Source organism: Pleurodeles waltl, chromosome 4_2 (genome assembly GCF_031143425.1).
Source record: "Pleurodeles waltl isolate 20211129_DDA chromosome 4_2, aPleWal1.hap1.20221129, whole genome shotgun sequence".
Classification (NCBI taxonomy): Eukaryota; Metazoa; Chordata; class Amphibia; order Caudata; family Salamandridae; genus Pleurodeles; species Pleurodeles waltl.
Genome location: NC_090443.1, coordinates 46,402,910 through 46,422,563, shown reverse-complemented (window position 1 = coordinate 46,422,563; position 19,654 = coordinate 46,402,910). Strand labels below are relative to the sequence as shown.

The 19,654-nt window shown below is 44.8% G+C and overlaps 1 protein-coding gene across 6 annotated transcripts in view; it reads left to right on the top strand.

Annotated features, from left to right (window-relative positions):
* Positions 1-19,654, top strand: part of IKZF4 (IKAROS family zinc finger 4) — a 179,523-nt gene that overhangs the window by 44,122 nt on the left and 115,747 nt on the right. For 4 of the 6 annotated variants that reach the window (XM_069230592.1, XM_069230589.1, XM_069230591.1 and 1 more), the window contains exon 2: positions 10,801-10,855. The exons of the other annotated variants lie outside the window; for them this stretch is intronic. In XM_069230592.1, the coding sequence (XP_069086693.1) occupies positions 10,816-10,855 (40 nt within the window). In that variant the 5' untranslated portion in view covers positions 10,801-10,815. The remainder of the gene's footprint in view (positions 1-10,800; positions 10,856-19,654) is intronic. 6 annotated transcript variants of the gene reach the window in all.

The following is a 19,654-nucleotide window of genomic DNA, read 5'->3' as shown; positions in this document are numbered from 1 at the left end:
CAAAACGGTTTGCCCCACTACAGTCCAAGACAGTCTGCTGCGCTCCAGTCAGCCCTCTCCAATCCAAAACAATCTGCTCTGTATATATAAACGTAAATGAAATGGTTTACTGTTAAATAAAAACCTTCAACAACAGAATAAAATATTCTTTATTTGCATAAATGTATTCTTAAACAATACACACTACACCCCCCACCAAACAAGCTTATAATTACATATGCAAGCAGGCATATCACTACACTTTACTTTTTCCTAATAATGCACAACTGTAACAATTACAAAAATAACAAAAAGCGTAAACCTGCACTCACATCCTAAAGAAACGACCTATTGGCTATGCCAATGCTTGTTAATGCTCTCTTGATGCTAGTGACATACATGTAGGTACAGTGGAAAAATGTTAGAATGCATTTTAAGATTGGCAGTCACTTGTAATTGTGGACCTGAGAAGCTCTTCTTCAGAGAGTTGGAAGTTGGGTTTCTGTCTTTTATCTGCGCGTCAGTAACATAGCACTGCGAGATTCTTATGTCAGCTGAGGAGCCTGTGGTGTCAGAGGGAAAGCAGCAGGATTTTCCTCGAGGGAAGAGAGACAAACTGCTGCTTCAGCTAAGATCTTCTGTGTGTCACATGAGGGCATTTTAATGAGTCAGCTATATTATAATGCAGTTTATGATCATGTACAATGGTGGAGCACTCTGACAGAGCAGACTATCCATAGGTCACTGAATGGCGTTTTGCAAGTTGGGTTGAATCCCACTGATGGCTATATGTGGGTCTTAGTGCTGGAACTTTAACCCCTTCGCTGCCAGGCCTTTTCTCCCTCAGGTGCCAAGCCTTTTTTTGGCTATTTGGGGCAGTTCGCGCTTAGGCCCTTATAACTTTCTGTCCACATAAGCTACCCACGCCAAATTTGCGCCCTTTTTTCCAATGTCCTAGGGATTTTAGAGGTACCCAGACTTTGTGGGTTCCCCTGAAGGAGACCAAGAAATTAGCCAAAATACAGCGAAAATGTAGTTAAGAAAAAAAAAAAAATGCGGAAAAAAGGGCTGCAGAAGAAGGCTTGTGGTTTTGTTTCCCCTGAAAATGGCATCAACAAAGGGTTTACGGTACTAAAATCACCAACTTCCCAGCTTTCAGGAACAGGCAGACTTGAATTGAAAAACACAATTTTTCAACACAATTTGGGCATTTTACTGGGACATACCCCTTTTTTACTATTTCTTGTGCTTTCAGCCTCCTTCCACTTAGTGACAGAAATGGGTGTGAAACCAGTGCCGTGTCCCAGAAAGCTAAACATTTCTGAAAAGTAGACAAAATTCTGAATTTAGCAAGGGGTAATTTGTGTAGATCCTACAAGTGTTTCCGACAGAAAATAACAGCTGAAATAAAAATATATTGAAATTGAGGTGGAAAAAACAGCCATTTTTCTCCACGTTTTACTCTGTAACTTATTCCTGCAATGTCAGATTTTTGAAAGCAATATACCGTTACGTCTGCTGGACTCATTTGGTTGCGGGGATATATAGGGCTTGTAAGTTCATCGAGAAACCTAGGTACCCAGAGCCAATAAATGAGCTGCACCTTGCAATGGGTTTTCATTCTATACCGGGTATACAGCAATTCATTTGCTGAAATATAAAAAGTGAAAAATAGGTATCAAGAAAACCTTTGTATTTCCAAAATGGGCACAAGATAAGGTGATGAGAAGCAGTGGTTATTTGCACATCTCTGAATTCCAGGGTGCCCATACTAGCATGTGAATTACAGGGCATTTCTCAAATAGACGTCTTTTTTTACACACTGTCTTATAGTTGGAAGGAAAAAATGTAGAGAAAGACAATTAAAGATCAGGACTATAATAGTCTGTGATGGGGCACCTGGTTTAGGCAGCAAAGAAAAAGTTTAGAGAAAGACAAGGGGTAATAACACTTGTTTTGCTATTCTGTGTTCCCCAAAGTCTCCCGATAAAAATGGTACCTCACTTGCGGTGGATAGGCCTAATGCTCACGACAGGAAACACAATATGCACACATCACATTTTTACATTGAAGTTTGGCATCTAGCTCAGGGGAAACCTACGCATTTTTAAAAACTACACACCTAGGGGAATCCAATATTGGGTGACTTGTGGGGCTCTGACCAGGTTCTGTTACCCAGAATCCTTTGCATACCTCAAAATGTGCCCAAAAAGCACTTTTCCTCTCATTTCGGTGACGGAAAGTTCTGGAATCTGAGAGGAGCCACGAATTTCCTTCCACCCAGCATTCCCGCAAGTCTTCCGATAAAAATGGTACCTCACTCCTATGGTTATGCCTAGTGCTTGCGAAAGGAAATGCCCCAAAACACAATGGGAGTTATTACAACTTAGGAGGAGGTGTTAATCCGGCCCAAATGTGACGGATATACCACCAGCCGTATTACGAGTTCCATAGGAGATAATGGACTCGTAATACGGCTGGTGGTATATCCGTCACTTTACCGTCACTTTTAGGACGGATTAACACCTCCTCCAAAGTTGTAATAACCCCCTATATGGACACATCAAAATTATCAACTACAAAACTACCTGTTTTTTTGGGGGGGTGGGGGGACCTGATTATTTGTTCCTGGGCTCAGCAGCCATCTAGGGAAACCTACCAAACCCAGACATTTCTGAAAACTAGACACCCGAGGGAGTCCAGGGAGGTGTGACTCACGTGGATCCCCCAATGTTTTCTTATCCAGAATCCTCAGCAAACCTAAAATTTTAGCAAAAAAATCACTTTTTCCCACATTTCTGTGTGGGATCACTGCACCGGGACAAATTTCCTACCACCCAACATTCCCCTCAGTCTCCTGGTAAAAATGATACCTCACTTGTGTAGGTGGGCCAAGTGCCTGTGACAGGGAAGAGCCAAAAACATGTTGAAATTGAGGGGGAACCAAAGCGGGTCCAAAAGGGCAGTTTGAAAAAAAACATATTTTTGGCTGACAAGTGCAGCAGAATTTTTATCGGTATAGATGAGACAATGTTGGGTGGTAGGAATTTTGTGGATTCCTGCAGATTCCAGAAGGTTCCATCACAAAAATGTGCGAAAAATGTGTGATTTCCAGCAAAGTTGGAGGTTTTCAGGGCATTGTGGGTAAGAAAATGGTGCGGGGCGCATGTGAAGCACACACACCACCCTGGAATCAACCAGATTATTAGTCCCGAATGGGGGGGGTGGGGGGGGGGGGGTGGGGGAGGAGCAGAAATGGCCTAAAAATTATTTGCGGCCTGGGGAGCCCCCTCATGTCCATTTCACACCAAAAAAATCCCTAGTGTCTAGTGGGCATTCGGGCAGCAGAAATGCTTGCAGAGACATGAAAGGAAAGGAAAGGCCTTTCCATTAATGCCTCTGCCGGCCCCCTCCTCCCGAGCGGAAGAAAAAAAATGCTTTTGCATTTCTCTTCCACATCGCACTGGAAGCATGCTTCCAGTGCAATGGGAGGTGACCTCTGATGATTCCCCTTCCAGCCCTGATCTGGAAGGGTGGGGGGTGTGGTGGCGACCCACGGGGGCAGCGCTAGCGCTTCCCCCGAGGGCCGGTAACCGGACGCAATAGTTACGTCCGTGGCGCCTGAGGCGCAGCCACGGACGTAACCATTACGTCCGTGGCCGGCAAGGGGTTAAGGGAACTGCTGCTCAGAAGTCCAATGCATTGGCGTAGCTACATGTACTCCAGAACTGCAATAGCAGGAGAAACTGTAGGTTCGGATTGGTGTTCTTCTAGTGTTTTTCGTATTGGTCCCAGCAGGGCATAGCAAGCATGAGTTGTGGGTCTGAGTGGAGTGTAAAGGTAGAGCTATGTGTGGATATGAGTACTGAATTACGGGATGCTTCAGGTTGGGACTAATAAACAATGACAGAGATTTGCAAAGCCCCTGCTGCTGACATAGCAGGGGGTGCCAGTTACCTCAAGTGAGGTGAGTCACACCTGTATACATTTCCCAGCACTAGATTGTCGAGACTGCTGCAGGTGAGTGTTTGGATGTTTTTTTCAGACTTGTGTGTCAGTTGTGCTGTAGGTTAAGAATGAGGCACGGTGACAAGGCCTGGCACAGCCAAGATGGCCATGCATTGAAATCGCTCTGCTGCCACCGCTAACCTAATCCCTATCATCAGGTACAATCTCTGCCAAAGAGTAGAGGAAAATATACCGTAGGGTAGCAGGAGTCACCCATGAATGGGTGCTTGGAAAATCTTCTGAACTGCAACAAATGAGGTGCAGAAGACTTACACTTCGCAAAAGAGGAGTGAGAAACCCCTCACACGGACACCTGAAGACGGTGGAGGTGAGTGTGCTGCCCCAGACTCATAGTGGCACCCTTGCTCCTGCTGTGGGCGAGCTCCTTCTGGGGACCCCATCTCTGACCAACGGGCCTGGCCTTGGGGGGGGCCTTTTAGAGAGGCCTGTGAGTGTGATGCAGGCCCAGGCTCCGGTGGTAGAGGCCTGTGCTGCCCCTACAAAGAGAGAGGCAGAACAATTTGGGAGGTTGACCCACGGCCCATCCCAGCACCCTTGCTTCTGCTGTGGGCAGTGTCTGACTGGGGACATCCACCTCTGCCCAACCAGCTTGGCCTCTGGAGCCTGTGCTAGAGGCCTTCAAAGACGGGGAAACACAATCCAGAAGGCTGACGTGCAGCAGATGGAAGACTGTGGCGGTCAGCCTCTTGCAAAGTGATGGTTATTGACTGGGGGCGTGGAGACTGGAAGATCCCTGCCAGACATGTTATAAGGCCTGAACACTGGCGGGACTGGACACACAGGTTGCGGCGGCAGGTTGGGCAACATGGTGGTAGACCAGGAGCGCTGAAGGGGGCAAGAACTCTCCCCAGCACTTGCAGAATAGCCTAGAAACATCCTAAAAGCAAGCTATGGCTTTGAGGGGAAGTGGAGACTTCCCTGCACAGTATGGACAGTGCCCTGGACACTGAGAATAGGGGCCTCCTTAGACCTCCTTAGACCCAGCAAGACCCGCTGTGGGAAAACCCCCCTCAATAGACAACATCAAGAGAGTACCCTCAAGGCCAATCCCCTACTAAATGAGCCACTACAGCTTTAACCGGGTTGGCGATGGCGGGTGGTGAGCGAGGGACCCCCTGAGACACCTCCCCTCACACATGAGGTGAGCTAGAGACAGTATGGGGCCATACCAACAAGTGGTAAACAAAGATGTGCACACTGAGGCAGTGGGATACTGAAGTGTACACCAGGGAGACTGAAATGGAAGGCCCTGATTTGTAGAGGGAGACAGAGGCCACACAAACTAAATGCGCCTCATGCTAGGGCCAATAAATCATACAGAGTGATGGGTGGATAACTAAAAGCAGCTGTGCATCAGGCCTAAGCTGTGCGACCTCCCATCAATAACACATGCAGAAAGGTGGGAGAACCACTCCCAGCCGCTGTATCCCCTGGGAATATGGTAAGGCCCAAAGGGAGACAGCACCCGTGGTCTAATAAAGTGGACAATTACCTGGTACGCAGGCAATCTTTAATCATAGCTGGACAGGATGCAGACCACCAGGAGATGACAGAACCTTCTCTCGGGTCATAATGGTGGCAGTTTGTGACCTTAAAAAGACCATAGAACCCAAAATAGACGCTGTGATTTCCAAAACTGTCAGAGCAACAGAGTCTCACATACAGCAACTACAAGCCACCTCCAAAAAGCTATAGGTGCCAGTCCAATGCCTGACGAAACAATACATAGCCCTAGCCACGAAACTCAAAGATCAGGACGGCAGAGCCCGCAGGAACAATATCACAGTGGTTGGGAAACTTCTTTTCTATCGAACTGGCACACAGGGCGCTGATACAGCTGCCTAAACCAGGTGCCCCATCACAGACTATTATAGTCCTGATCTTTAATTGTCGTGATCAGGATGCGATCCTGCAGAATGATAGATCCCGGGGGGGGGGGGGGGGGGGGGGGCTTGGTGTATGAAAATGTAACAGTTGTTTTTTCCCAGAATTTACCCAACCGAGAAAGAGAGAGAGAGAGAGAAATACAGGACACTTAATCGATGATCCCAAAGGAACAATTGTAACTTTGCTGTCTTACTCGCCTGAGGCTGGGTGACATCGGTGATTACACATGAGACCCAGACATTGAACGTCAATGGCCTGTGCACCAAAATCAAACACCATAGTACTACAATACCTTAAGAGGCACGCCCCAGACCTTGTTCTCCTACAGCAGACTCACCTAAAAGGTAACCACTATTAGGCACTCAACCACTTTGGATATACTGTTAAGGCTCATGCAGGGTTTACCTATAGCTCAAGGGGTACTGGCATACTCACTAAAACCTCAATACCATATATACCAGGGCGCACTTGGAGCCACCCCCTAGGTAGATATGTTGCACAAACTGGTACAGGAGAAGGGCGAACACTCAGTATCTGCTTGATGTACGTTCCACCAAGGCTCCATGTAGACACAGTACGGGCATTGAACGCTCTCTTACTTGACGTGCAACCTGGTATCCTCATACTAGGGGGCACCATGAATTGTATAATTGACCCAGAAATTAATAGGTTATCTAGATCATCTTGGGGAACGGACTTTTGTCAGCTTAGGGCTTTTATGGATGTGATGGGGCTAGTAGGCTTGTGGCATGAACACAATACCAGAATGTGACAATTTACCTACCTCTCAGCTGTGCACGGCAGCTGTTCCCGCTTGGATCATATCTTCACTCACAGTGTAAGTGCGGGCCCCTTCCGCAATGCATAGAGCATGCAGCATATCGGACCACTCTTCAGTGGAAGTGCTGCTTCAAGTTCCCATTGGAGAGGCTGGGCTGCCTCCCAGAGTAGATCCCTGGCACTTTAAGGAGTAAATAATTGTAGAACACATTAGGACAGGAAAGAAGAATATTTTTAGGGGAATAAGGTAAAAGTTGACTCAGCTTGCGTCCTATGGGAAGCCTTTAAGGCGGTAATTCGAGGCCATGCTTAGGTCCTGATAGGTGGTGCATGGAAGGAACAGCATCTTACTTGTGACACACTAGAAAGTGAGATAGTGCTATTGGAAACCCAGGTGCTGAAGGAGGCAGCCCCTGACTGGAGTCTGAGTCACCAACTTTGCCTTAAGCAACAGGATTTGAGGAACCGTACGGGAAATAAAGCCTGAGCATATGCAATAGCGACACAGTATGAAATATGTGACAAAGCAAACAGACTAATAGCTTGGCTCGAGGAGAAGGACAGGGGTAGGAACTGGGTCCTAGAAGTCCGAGACCGAAGTGGGGCTCTCCACACAACAGGGACAGCCACCACCAAGGCCTTTGCGACCTGCTACAAAAATGCGTATCGGTCTGCCACCGGCACATAAGGCGAGGACAGCGAAGACCACCTTAGAGATCTCTCCCTTCCTACTCTCTATGCTGACGACAGGAAGGAACTGCAAAAAGACCTTGCGTGGCGAAGATTGAAGGGGCCATCTGAGAATTACAGTTGGGAGAAGCAGCGGTCCCTATCGGTCTGCCATTTGAACTCTGCAAATGCATAGCAGACAAAGTAGCAAAACCATGTTGAACATGTTTAAGACAGCCAGAGAAGAGGGCTGCTTGCCGGAAGACCAGAGGTTGGCAACCATTGTGGTTATCCCTAAAGCAGGTAAGCCGCCTGTGGCATGTAGCTCCTATAGGCCCTTCTCACTTCTAAACCTAGAAGCCAAGGTAGTGGCGAAGGCCCTAGCGCACAGACTAAAAACGATAATAACCTCAATAATACATCATGATCAATCAAGCTTCATGCCTCACAGAAGCACCTGCCTCAGTCTAAGATGCCTTTACAGGGTGTTACACATGACTGCTGCCCAACCACTGGAAAAGGCTGCACTGCTATCGTTGATTGTCCGCATGGCTTTTGATACCATTGATTGGACTATCTATTTGTGGCCCTGACCAAACTTATGTTCGGCCCATGGTTCTGTAATTGGGTAAAGCTTCTTTATCAAGACCTGAGGGTGAGGGTCAGTAGTGCCTGGTCACACTTGTTCGCCCTACACAAGGGCACGTGGTAGGGATGCCCACTGTCTCCAATGGTGTTTGCACTGACACTAGAGCCTCTTGCGGCTTGGATCTTTCAAAAACCACTTGTGAAGGGTGTTAGAGGGTACGGGACTGGGAGGAGCATATCTCTCTATAAGTGGATGATATACTGCTATACGCCGCACAACCCCACCTCACAGTAGACAGATCACTACATATCTTCGTTGAATATTCGGGGTACCAGATCAACTGGGATAAATCCCTGATCTTTTTTACACGCCTCTAGAGGACCGACTGCTTTGGATACTATGACGATCAAAGCAATCTCATTAACATATAAAAAATTTAAAAAATAATAATTACCCTGACTTTTTGCGGACTCTGAGGGAGGCCTGGGGGGTAGGCTTGGGGCTGATAGAAGATGATGACTGGGTGGAAGCAATCCAGAGTCTTAGGGAAATAGCAATCCATGCCTGCTTCCGGCTGTCTCGACTAAGGTTACTACATAGATCCTACTCATCCAGATCACTGACTCACCGTATAGGGAGATGCACCACCAACCTGTGCATTAGGAGGTGTGGCGAAGTAGGGTCTTTCTTTCACATATTATGTTTATGTCCTAAAATCCAACAATACTGGAAGGAAATAGTACAGGTCATATCTAAAGTCACGGGCCTTGCTATACTATTAGAGGCGAGGTGGCATATACTATGTATACCCGTGGAAGAAGTATGGCTCCCTACAGGATCTTAGCAAGCATACCCCAATGCATTGGGTGCCACTTCTTCAGCAGTATCTCTAGGAGCTGTCTTGGCCTTGATCCAATGCCTTGAGGTAACTTGACACTTTGCGTCACTGATGCATTATTGTCTGTCTCCCCATGTTGGGTCAACAGCAAATATGCCTGCCATTATTCCAAACATTCTGTTTGTTTCTGTTTACATTCGGGGGGGGGGGGGGGTTATTCACACGCGGATGCAGTGTAGAAATTATGTAGCACTTCTTCCACTGTTGAAGCCGCTACTTCTGGGTGCCCTTTTCGTGTACATAGTTGATAGAATGTGGGTTCTGTTTCATCTGCATGGAATCTATTGGGTGCAGTACGAGAGAATTGGAGATGTGCTTCAATCATGGTGTAACATACAGGTGTCTGTGCTTAACATAAAGTGTTATGGAGTACTTGAGAATAGATACGTCGTACATATGGGTACTTAAAAGCTTATGCCGTATAGTTACATGGAAGGGACGAGAGTGGCTTTTACAACTGTCTAAAATTCAAAGTAGTTTTTTGTTCCTATTTGTAGCACTATTGTACCAGATCTTTGCTACAACCACCTTGAGCAAAAGCTTTGACTAGTCAAAGATAATTTGAAGGGAGTGATGGTCCCAGGCGAGCCAACCTTGAGTGTAGCACTCTAGTTTGGCAGTAAATACAAATGGTGTTGAAAGAGAGTGTTACAGTGATATGAAAAGCTTAAATGGCGATGGGTTCAGCCACAAATAGTCATTATACAGATTGAAGGCCTTGTGATTGGAGGGCTTGTACGACATTATTCCAAATAATGCAGATTAGAGTGACGTCTGGCAGTTGTGTTGTGTGTTCTCTACAAGGTCATACGAATGAGGGGCTCAGATTTAAAGAGAATAGATGTTGTCAACATTGGAAAGCACTCAGGTGGTGTTGGTTTGTTCAGTTTTACGAATACTTAGATGAGGATAAATTCGATGTAGTGATCCCATTATTGGAAAGATCCTTAAGCAACTTGATTTACTTGTGCCACACTCAGGGGGTTGGTGTTCATAATGGCCTCCAGATTTATTATTTGTTTTGATGTTGGACGTAGATCTTTTGGTGAGATGGTGGAGGGTCTATAGTTGGTCCATTTTCAACATGTTTCTATTTTCAAGCTGTTTAGTTTCAGGTGGTTAGTTAACATCCAATAGTCAACCAGTTGGAGGAATCGAGATCTGATGGAATCGAGATATGGTAGATTTTCAGTCTGTGATTTAGATGTCATCAGCATAGTTGTAGCAGGCAAGCTTGAAGAGGATGATGTTAGATGAGAGGTTTGAGGTACACATTAGCAAGAGGGTGATGATGGAGTTTTGAGGGTCTCTAACTGTATAGGGCATTGATCTCGAAGAGAAGGGAGGAAGTGAAATGATGAAGGATCTATTAGGAAGGGAACAAACAATTTTAGAACAGTACCTTGTATTTCTTTGTCAAGTCTCTAAATGAATGTGGGTTACTAAGCAATATGGCAAATGGGAGATCAAGTGACAAAAGTGATTGAACTATGTTTGAATCAAATGTAGTTTTGATGTCATCCTGTGACGTTATCCAGTGTGGCTTCTGTGCAAAATCAGGACAGAATCCAGTTTGGTAGTCCGAAAAAAGGATGGTTCTTTTAATGAATACCACTTTTAGGCTGAAGGTCTATCTTTTTATAAGTTGCCTAGGACAGACCATTGGATATCAGCAAACATAAGGAAGAATCAGTTGATTTGCTGCTGTATGTTTTTTTTCTTTTCCTTTTTAAACGATGAGTTGATAATGTGTCAGTGGCAGTCTACAGTACACAGCTTCACTGTGTTTTTTAATCGCTCTCAAATAATTGCTTCCATGTTGTTTTCAAAAACCAAATGTACCAAATTCAGCAGCTAAACAGTCATTAAGAGCTGAGCTTTAGGAGTCCTAATTAGAGGGTGGAGCCTGCTGTACGCTAGGTCATCCACTGCCCAACTGAAATACCTCCTTTTGTTTTCTCTTTTCCAGCCACGTACCCCGAAGATGGATATAGAAGACTGCAATGGGCGCTCCTATATCTCTGGTACATGATTTTAATGTCTCTTGTAATTATACAAATCCAACATTTTCAGGGTTTATAGTTTGTATAGCCTTATGCAAAATGATCTCTTCTCCAGGATTTTTAAGACCCTGTACTGCACCCTTTAACCATTTATTAAGCATTTCATTATTTATGATCTGGCGCGTGAATGTTTTTATATTCAACGGTTTGTAGGATGTGCTGCTATAGATTGCATATTTTGCGCACTGCAGCTGTCTAGTGTTGGGTGCCAACTTTGCAAGTTTTTTTTCTTTGAAGAAGAGGGTTCATGTTTGAAGTGACCCCTCTCCTGAAACCCGTAATGCACAAGCACACACACTTGACCTCAAATTGTTTTTCCACCATTGGTTTCAGACATATGTTGGAGTAATCTGCTATTGTTGCGCTATCAAAGCTGAAATATTTGACACTGTACACCAAAATACCAACTTCAGTATGCAAGGTCCCTTACTGGCTACTGAATGCTTCATGGCTGAATCGTACTAAGAATGCTGGGTGAGGTTCAATGAGCATGATTTGTGTTGGGGTGGGGAAGATTATAGAGAACATTCCGTGTAAATTCTGCATCCAACTGTAACACGTTGCCTTGGTTGGATCAGAATCTGCAACCCCTCCCTCCAGAGGGACATGATGAGTCCAGATGACTAAGCTGGAAAGCCTTTTGATGCAAAAAATCCCATTCAGCAATGAAGAGATAGACTGGGTGCATTACAGGATGCAGAACACCGCATGTGCAGGATGTTGAAGGAACGTACACTGATGGAGAAAGGACAAGCCTTGTGGTAGTCCAATGACCATGGGGAGTGAAGTCCCGAATAGATGTCATCTAATAACTCCAAAGTTGGAGAGCAGTTTTTTCCCAGGGTCCTCTGTGAAATCCACATCCTGGTCCTAGTCACACTTTGGGATTCACATATCTCACACCAAGCATCCTGTTTTGATCGCTATCGGAGCCTCTGCTCCCGCAAAAGGAACAGCCCCAAGAGCACCTTACATTGACTCCCAAACCACATTTGAGTAGTCCTTAACAGTCAACACTACCTATTGTTGGAGAAGCCCCGCAGTGCAGGACTGCTGATGCTCCAGAAGCAGTCTTGATGATTAAATACCAAGCCTCGAAGTAGAGAAACTTCTTAGTCCGCCTCGGACCCGAGATAGGCCCTGAAGTCCAAATCGAAGGCACACTTGAGCTCCACTCTAGGTGACCTGTGTCTTTGCCATAGACAAAGGCAACTGGTCTGACGTACGACAAAGGAAGACTTACATTGGCCTAGTCTCAAGCCATTTCCATGCATTGCCTCCTCCAACAGGCTGACCACACACCAAAAATGCTTCATCACAGTTGAGGCATTTTCGGAGGAGCTTACGGCTTACTTCATACCAAAGAAACTTTCCAGTGAACCCACACTGCCACCCATCACCGGCGCAGTCTATTTTCACAGACTCAGACGAAGACTCCTTGGCAGACAAGCCAAACCTTTTTGGTGACCGATGCCCATGGATGACGCAGACAATTCATGTCATGACTATAGTGGGGACCGTTCCAAGTGACTAATGTTTAAAACCATATCCCATCAAACCCTCTCGGCCCAATGATACAGCTGCCTCTCACACGGTCATGCAAAACTCAGCAGCCACGCAAGGTCAAGCTTTGTGTGGAGGAAGATGACTTTCTTAATGAGACCCTCTAAAAAATGGAACGGTCTGTGAAATGACTTCCCACATTTAAAAGTATTATGAAATGCTCCAATGACAATTTCAAGAACACACGCATGGGCATAATTTGTCACACTCATGGTGGAAATAAAACGCAAACACACTCCAGAAGATCTCATCTTCATTTACAGTCATGTTCTACCCAATTTTGATGTCTCCGTGACATGAAAAAAGGCATCTGTTTTGTGGAGAATAATACCTTTAACAGATAAGGAGAGTAAGACGTTCAATGCCGCAAGTAACTGGATAGCTCGGGTAGCTGTGTGGTGAATTGTCAACTCCATCAGCCTGCTTTCCAGGTATGAAAGGCATCAGTGGGCGGAAACAGAGGACCTTGTGAAGCACCATCCAGAGGCCTACAGAAAGGGAAGGTAAAGAAATTGTTGTAGAGGGCAAAATGATCTATGTTGCCAACATCTGGTGCATCCCCCGATGCAACTTATACAGCCCTTATAATACGAAAACCAGCATCCTAATATTCCAGAGTATACAAAGATACCCAACTCGCACTCCAAAAGTAATTGTAAGTCCATAGAGTAAGGATTTGTAGATAAGTCCAGTCAAGGTGTTCTTTTTTTTGTTTTTTTTTTTTAATATGGAGGATTCCGTGCTCCAAATTGCAAAATCCCAAAGTTATGACGAAAACTCGTAAAAAACGTCTTCCAAGTACAAGTGGTCACGGATAACACAAGGTAAGCCAGTACTAAGACCCTGATAAGTCTCTCCATGTTTCACCAAACAGTCAAAGCGGTGCAGGGTCCAATGGCCCTATACTTTAGAGGCCAAACAGCTTTGATTGTTTGGAGAGACTTATCAGGGTCTAATTACTGACTTACATTCACTACGTGTACTTGGAAGATGGTCCTTAGCTTGGTCATCATTCAACTTATCTAGACTGTCGAATAACTCATAGGAACACCAATTATACAGGCTAAGTCACAGACGTTTTTTCCTTGATGAGTTTTCTTCATAACTTCAGACTTGGAAGCTTTACAGTGAATCAGCCTTTTGAAATCCATCACTGCTATTTGTCCTTTTATATACTTCTAGCCTTGAAAAAGTCACAGTTGGTAATGAAACATGTGTCGCTGTTGTTGTGATAATATATGCAGTTTGGAGCACAGAATCTTCCACGCTTCAATAAAACTCACTTAATTCGATTTATATACAAATCTTTACTCTATGGACTTACAAATACTTTTGGGGTACTATTTGAGTGCCTGGGTATCTTTGTATTCTCTAGTATAAAGTGAACCAATTGGACTACTGTTTGTGCCTTAGTGGTAGGGCACTTGATACCTTAAGCACCACCCTAATCAGCTGTGTTCTTTGTTTACGTTATCCACATTTGTTTGTTCAAAAGGAGGTGCAATTTATATAGCACTACCACCTTTCTGCATATGTAGTATCCCGATAGTCCATCTTACTTGACTCAGTGTATTTTTTTTCAGCCTGAGATGCAGCTGCACCACATTGGCTTGCACTTCGATGGCGAACGCCTCTTTGGCTCACAAGTTGAAATCATGCTAGAGAAAATAAAAAAGGATATCAATACTACACAGTCCATAAGTGCACTCCAAAACTATATGTTAGGGATTCATCACCAGCAGTTAGGTACTGCACATCTGCTATAACAACCACAGCAGCCCTCTCATTAAAGGTCAGTTCTCCAAGCTCTATATTAGAAGCGGGCTTAGGTACCCACATTCTCTTTATGGCCAGTGGTGCTAAAAACAAGAGCACCTTTATCTGCAATACTTGACCTTCTAGACAATCCTGTCGACAATTCTACACCTTTTGGGAAATGTATCAGTTTATAACTTAAACCAGTGGAAGGATAGATACTCGTACCAGTGGGTTCTCTCCATCATCACCCAGAGCTACTGTCTGGAATTCACCTCACACTACCCAACATACCACAAAGCTGACACAACATTCAAGAACACTCAGCACACTGCCAGTAACTCAGGTTTGTGTAGGTGAAGTTCATTATCAATTCAAAATACTATTTTATGGGGTCACAACAGCCCCTTGTGTGTTCACCAAATTTCTGACTGTTGTAGAAGCATGTCTTCTATACAACAGCATTCATGACTTTCCTTACCAAGACAGCTGATGATAAAGAGCAGTAGTTAAGTGCAATGCCTCACTCAGCATGCTGTGTTACTCCTAAATAACTTTGGATTCACTGTCCGCGTTTGTAAAAAAATACCATCTTTTCCTGCAACAGATGCTAGCTTTCTTGGGGGCTATTTTCAATTCATTGGCCAATAAAGCCTATCATAATAAAGAATGATGGCATTTCAAAGGCTAATTCACCTTCACCAGACATTGCATCCTCTGACATGGAGAATGATATTGAAGCTGATGAATGTTATGATGGTTTATGTTGCACTAGCCTCAAATGTCCAATTGCACATGCACCCTTTCCAAGACGGACAGTAGTTACAAATGACTGGCATGTGGGACAGTTGATGGTGGAGCAGTGTCCAGTGCAGACTAATGCTGGAAAAATAAAAGCTTGTTCCTGGGCAGGTTATTTCTCAACGCTTCTTGAGCTGCAAGTGACCATCAACACAGATTTCTCCCTCATTTGTTGACCGCACATATGGACCACCTGACAATCTAGGGACAGTCATCTCTGCAGTAACCTCACTTGTACATCCGTGTGCAGAAAGTGACAGCAGTTCAGCTGGCACTTTGTGCACCTTATTCTCAGGAAAACAGTGCTTGTTCGCACAAATATCACCACCACCACATACTATATTCAAAACAAGGGGATATACACTTACCACAGCTGTTCATTATATCATAGACACTTTAGTGCTGTGCAATTCATCACCAAGCCTTCCTCCTAGCAGAACATCTCCCAGGAGTGGACAACTACTTTGTTGATGTTTTCTCTTGAGCAGTTCCACAAACACATGAACGGGAAATCTGCGCTTGTGTGTTCCAACAATACTTTTATTGCAAGGAGACCCCAGTGGAAGACCTGTTTGGCTCACGCGTGAACATAGAACGTCACAGGTTAGCATACATGTAACCACAATTTGTGGGCAGGGTTCTGTGGACTAGCTGATCAGGTAAGTGTTTTAACACTTTCCGCCCACTGCCTCTCGACCCATACATAGTGAGGAATTTGCAAAAAGCACCATTGATGCTAGTCCTTATAGCTCTTACCTGGTCTCAGCAGTCATGGTACTCCCTTCTCCTGGAAATGTCCATTCATTCCCATAAAAAATAGTCACTTTGCCAGATCTGCCCATATAGTTGCAAGGCCAGTTGCCATATCCCAGGCTCCGGCCACTCAGTCTTGGAATTGGATACCTAAGGTCCTATAATTTGATTATTTCCAGCATGATGAAGATTGCATGCAAATCTTCAAATATTAACATAATTTTTCAATGATAGTCAGGAATTTCATAAACAGTCCTTATAAGTCATAGTACAAGATATCTATTATTTCTTGCATCCACAAAAGGTGGGATTAGTCTACGATTTTATAATGGTACACCTTATTGCTGTAGCTTCTTGACAACAGAGCATGGAACACCGTTTCGAAAAAAATCCCAGTAGTTAAAGCCTGTATGGAAGGCCTCAAAAGGTTTGTCCTACCTCGTACGATGCTGGCCCTTAAATAGGATCCTTAATGTTAGTTCCTCAGGGTTAGTAAACTACAAATTTGAAAAGTGAGAGCCATTTATCCAAGTGAACGAAGATTGTCTCTCCTTTTCACATTAATCAAACAATTGACTTTCCTCCTTGTTTCTTCTCTACCAGTGCACATAGGCTTTACTGCTTCACATCTCTACACCTACTCGCGTTTACCTGATGAAAAACACAATCTAAGGGGAAGTTTGGGTCCTGGTGCATCTAGGGTTTTGGGGGTTGGGTGTCGCTGGTTTCTTTGGACTCGAATTCTCTTAGAAGAAAAACAGTTTGCAAGGTCCACTCCCAACATACATGGTAGAAGTGTGTACAATGTGTGAACCTACAGCACTGCGACCTGCTAACTGGTTGTTACTGGAAAGTACAATTTTCCTTAAATCTCAATCGTGAAACGTACTCAATTTTATCACAGCCAGATGAAATAACAAAAATTTATGTTACCTTATTGTGCATCGGAGAAGAAACCTAGCTTTATATTGCCTGCACAGTTCATCTCCCTCTTTCTGCAGCTCTTTCAAACTTGAGTAGCTATTATTCACCGACCAAGCTAAAGGTATGATTAGATGAGGACGTTCTTGTGGCAATGCAGATATTCTTGTAACAGTCTATTCCCAACACTTTCTGCTTGTACTTTGAATATCTAGGCTAAATCCCCTAATTAACGTTTTTGTGCATGGTGATATATACATATTATTAAGGGGCATATAGTGGTAGCAGAAATGCGGGACTAAGTCTGTAGGAACTACCTAAGTGCTATTTTGTCTACTTTTCTGCCAACATCCTCTGTCTGGTTTCTTGATTCCCTTGCTGTTGGCCAAGATTTTCATGTCTATTTCCTATACTGGTCTGCCGACTCGCTTCTATGACACCTTGAAGCACTCCCTTGCCTTTTCTCCTTGTAATACTCCCCCTTCACTCCTAATCTTCTGAATCCTTTGATATTCACTCCAGATCGACAGGTAGTTGAGTGCCCAGGAGATCCGCACATCTTTGCAAATCTTTACAGTCGCAGCTTACCAATGAAAGGGGTTGTACTAAGAGTTTGGTGTTCGTGGTAAGTAGGATCAAGGAGGTGTATTCTGCAAAACATAGTTAACTTGAAAGTTTAAGTAAAAAGTCTAAATCTTCACCAGCACTCGGTACTAGCTGACATAGCCCTCAACCTATGTGTCTAGTCCATTCTCCATCTGTACTGGATAGATTTCATACCAGACATTCCACAAATAATCACACACAGAATGGGAGACTAACATCGCAAACCAAGACTGCAAGAAACAGGACGTAACACACCTTCTGTTTTGAACACAAGTCAACCTACATCAGCGCAATTAAACAACCAAGATATGAAACATATGACCACAAGAGCCTGATCACTGCCTAACCATATCTTTGACATAGATGAAAATGTCATAATAGTAAGCGTAATTACACAAAAAACAATGATATGCAGCTAGGCGATCTTATGTGTCTTCCTATGGCTTGTATACATACCAACACAAGCACAGAAAAAACCTACTCCGTCATCCAACATACTTTTGACAGCACTTTAGAACACAACATTGCTCTGCAATGTGCCAGCTGCATAGTTCGGCCATGACTTTTACTTAAGCACCACTTCACATAACCAAAGAAAGCAAAAGCAGTGTGAAACCTTGGAGGTCCTCATGTGGCTTAGGGATAAATATCCTCTGTGCATACCCCAAAAGGAGCATCCAGCTACACTAGTCAGTCCCTGTATTGTTGTTAGAAGCAGTAAATGACATGGGCACAGGAGCATGTAAATGGTATGTGGCAAAATGTCACTCCAAAGCCTTGCACATGGTGCATTTTGCTTGCAACAGTGTGCTCTAGCAATATCTCTTGGTCCTGCTTGACATATGTTGGAAATGGCCCTTTTTGCAGGGTTATCCCCAAACCTTTTGCCTTCTTCATCCTATTTTTTGCTGGTTTATTGTCTCTGCACACTTTGCCACTGCTAATCAGTGCCAAAGTGCAAGTGCTTCCTATAGAAATTGTACTGTTGATTGGTTTATCCATGATTGGCATATTTGATTTACTGGTAAGTCCCTAGTAAAGTGCACTAGAGGTGCCCCAGGGCCTGTAAATCAAATGCTACTGGTGGACCTGCAGCACTGGTTGTGCCCCCCTCAGTAGTAGCCCTGTAAACATGGCTCAGACCTGCCACTGCAGTGTCTGGGTGCTCAGTTTTAAACTGCCAATTCGACTTGGCAAGTGTATCCACTCGCCAGGCCTAAACCATCGCATTTATTACATGTAAGGCACCCCTAAGGTAGGCCCTAGGTGGCCCCATGGGCAGGGTGCAGTGTTTGTTTAAGGTAGGACATATACTAGTGTGTTTTATGTGTCCCAACAGTGAAATACTGCCAAATTCGGTTTTCACTGTGCAAGGCCTATCTCTCTCGTAGGTTAACATGGGGGCTGCCTTTAAATATCCTTAAAGCGCAGGTTTTCTTTGAGAGCAGATAAAAATGTGGAGTTTAGGGTCTCTGAGCTCCCAATTTAAAAATACATCTTTTAGTGAAGTTGGTTTTAAGATTGTTAGTTTGAAAATGTCACTTTTAGAAAGTAGACATTTTCTTGCTTAACCCATTCTGTGACTCTGCCTGTTTGTGGGTTCCCCGTCTGGGTCAGTTTGACAGGCTGTTCACACCTCTTCTCTAGACAGTGGCACAAAGGGGGCTGTAGTGTAGCCTGCATATCTTGATTAGCCATCTGTGCTGGGGGGGAAGAGTGGTCATTCACACCTGAAAGGACTGTGTCTGCCCTCACACAATGCCGTCTCCGACCCCCTGGTGAGTGTCTGGGGCCTGGACAAGGAAGGATCTTGCAAACTCTTGAGTCTTTGCTTTGAAGTTTGCCAACTTCAGAGGCAGAACTGGGTATAAGAAGAATCTTTCTGGAATCAAGAGGAACCTCTGCCCAGGAGAAGAGCTGACGAGCTGAAGGAGGAGTACTGTCCCTTTGCTGTATTGCTTTGCTGGACTGGCCTGCAGTTGCTGCTTCTGCCTGAAAAGAGTGCAAAGGGTGACCTTTGCTGTGTGTCCTGCTTGAGAAGGTTCACCAAGGGCTTGGAGTAGAGCTTGCCTCCTGTTGGAAGTCTCAGGGACACCAAAGACTTCGGTTTCCGTGACCTGCAGCACTGGGAACTGTGTGTTTTGTGCTGTTCAAGAGGAGAAACGACCGTGACGCCGCCAGCGATGCCGCTGGCCTACACCATGACCAGCCGACGGCGCACGGAGTTGCATTGCCCCGCTTTGCACCGCGACCCTGGTCTCACGACGCCATCATCAGATGACTTCACTGAGCTGCTGCTCGCACCGCGACCTGTGGGCCCGCACCCCGGCATCGCCTGCTCACACCGCAGCCTGGACACCC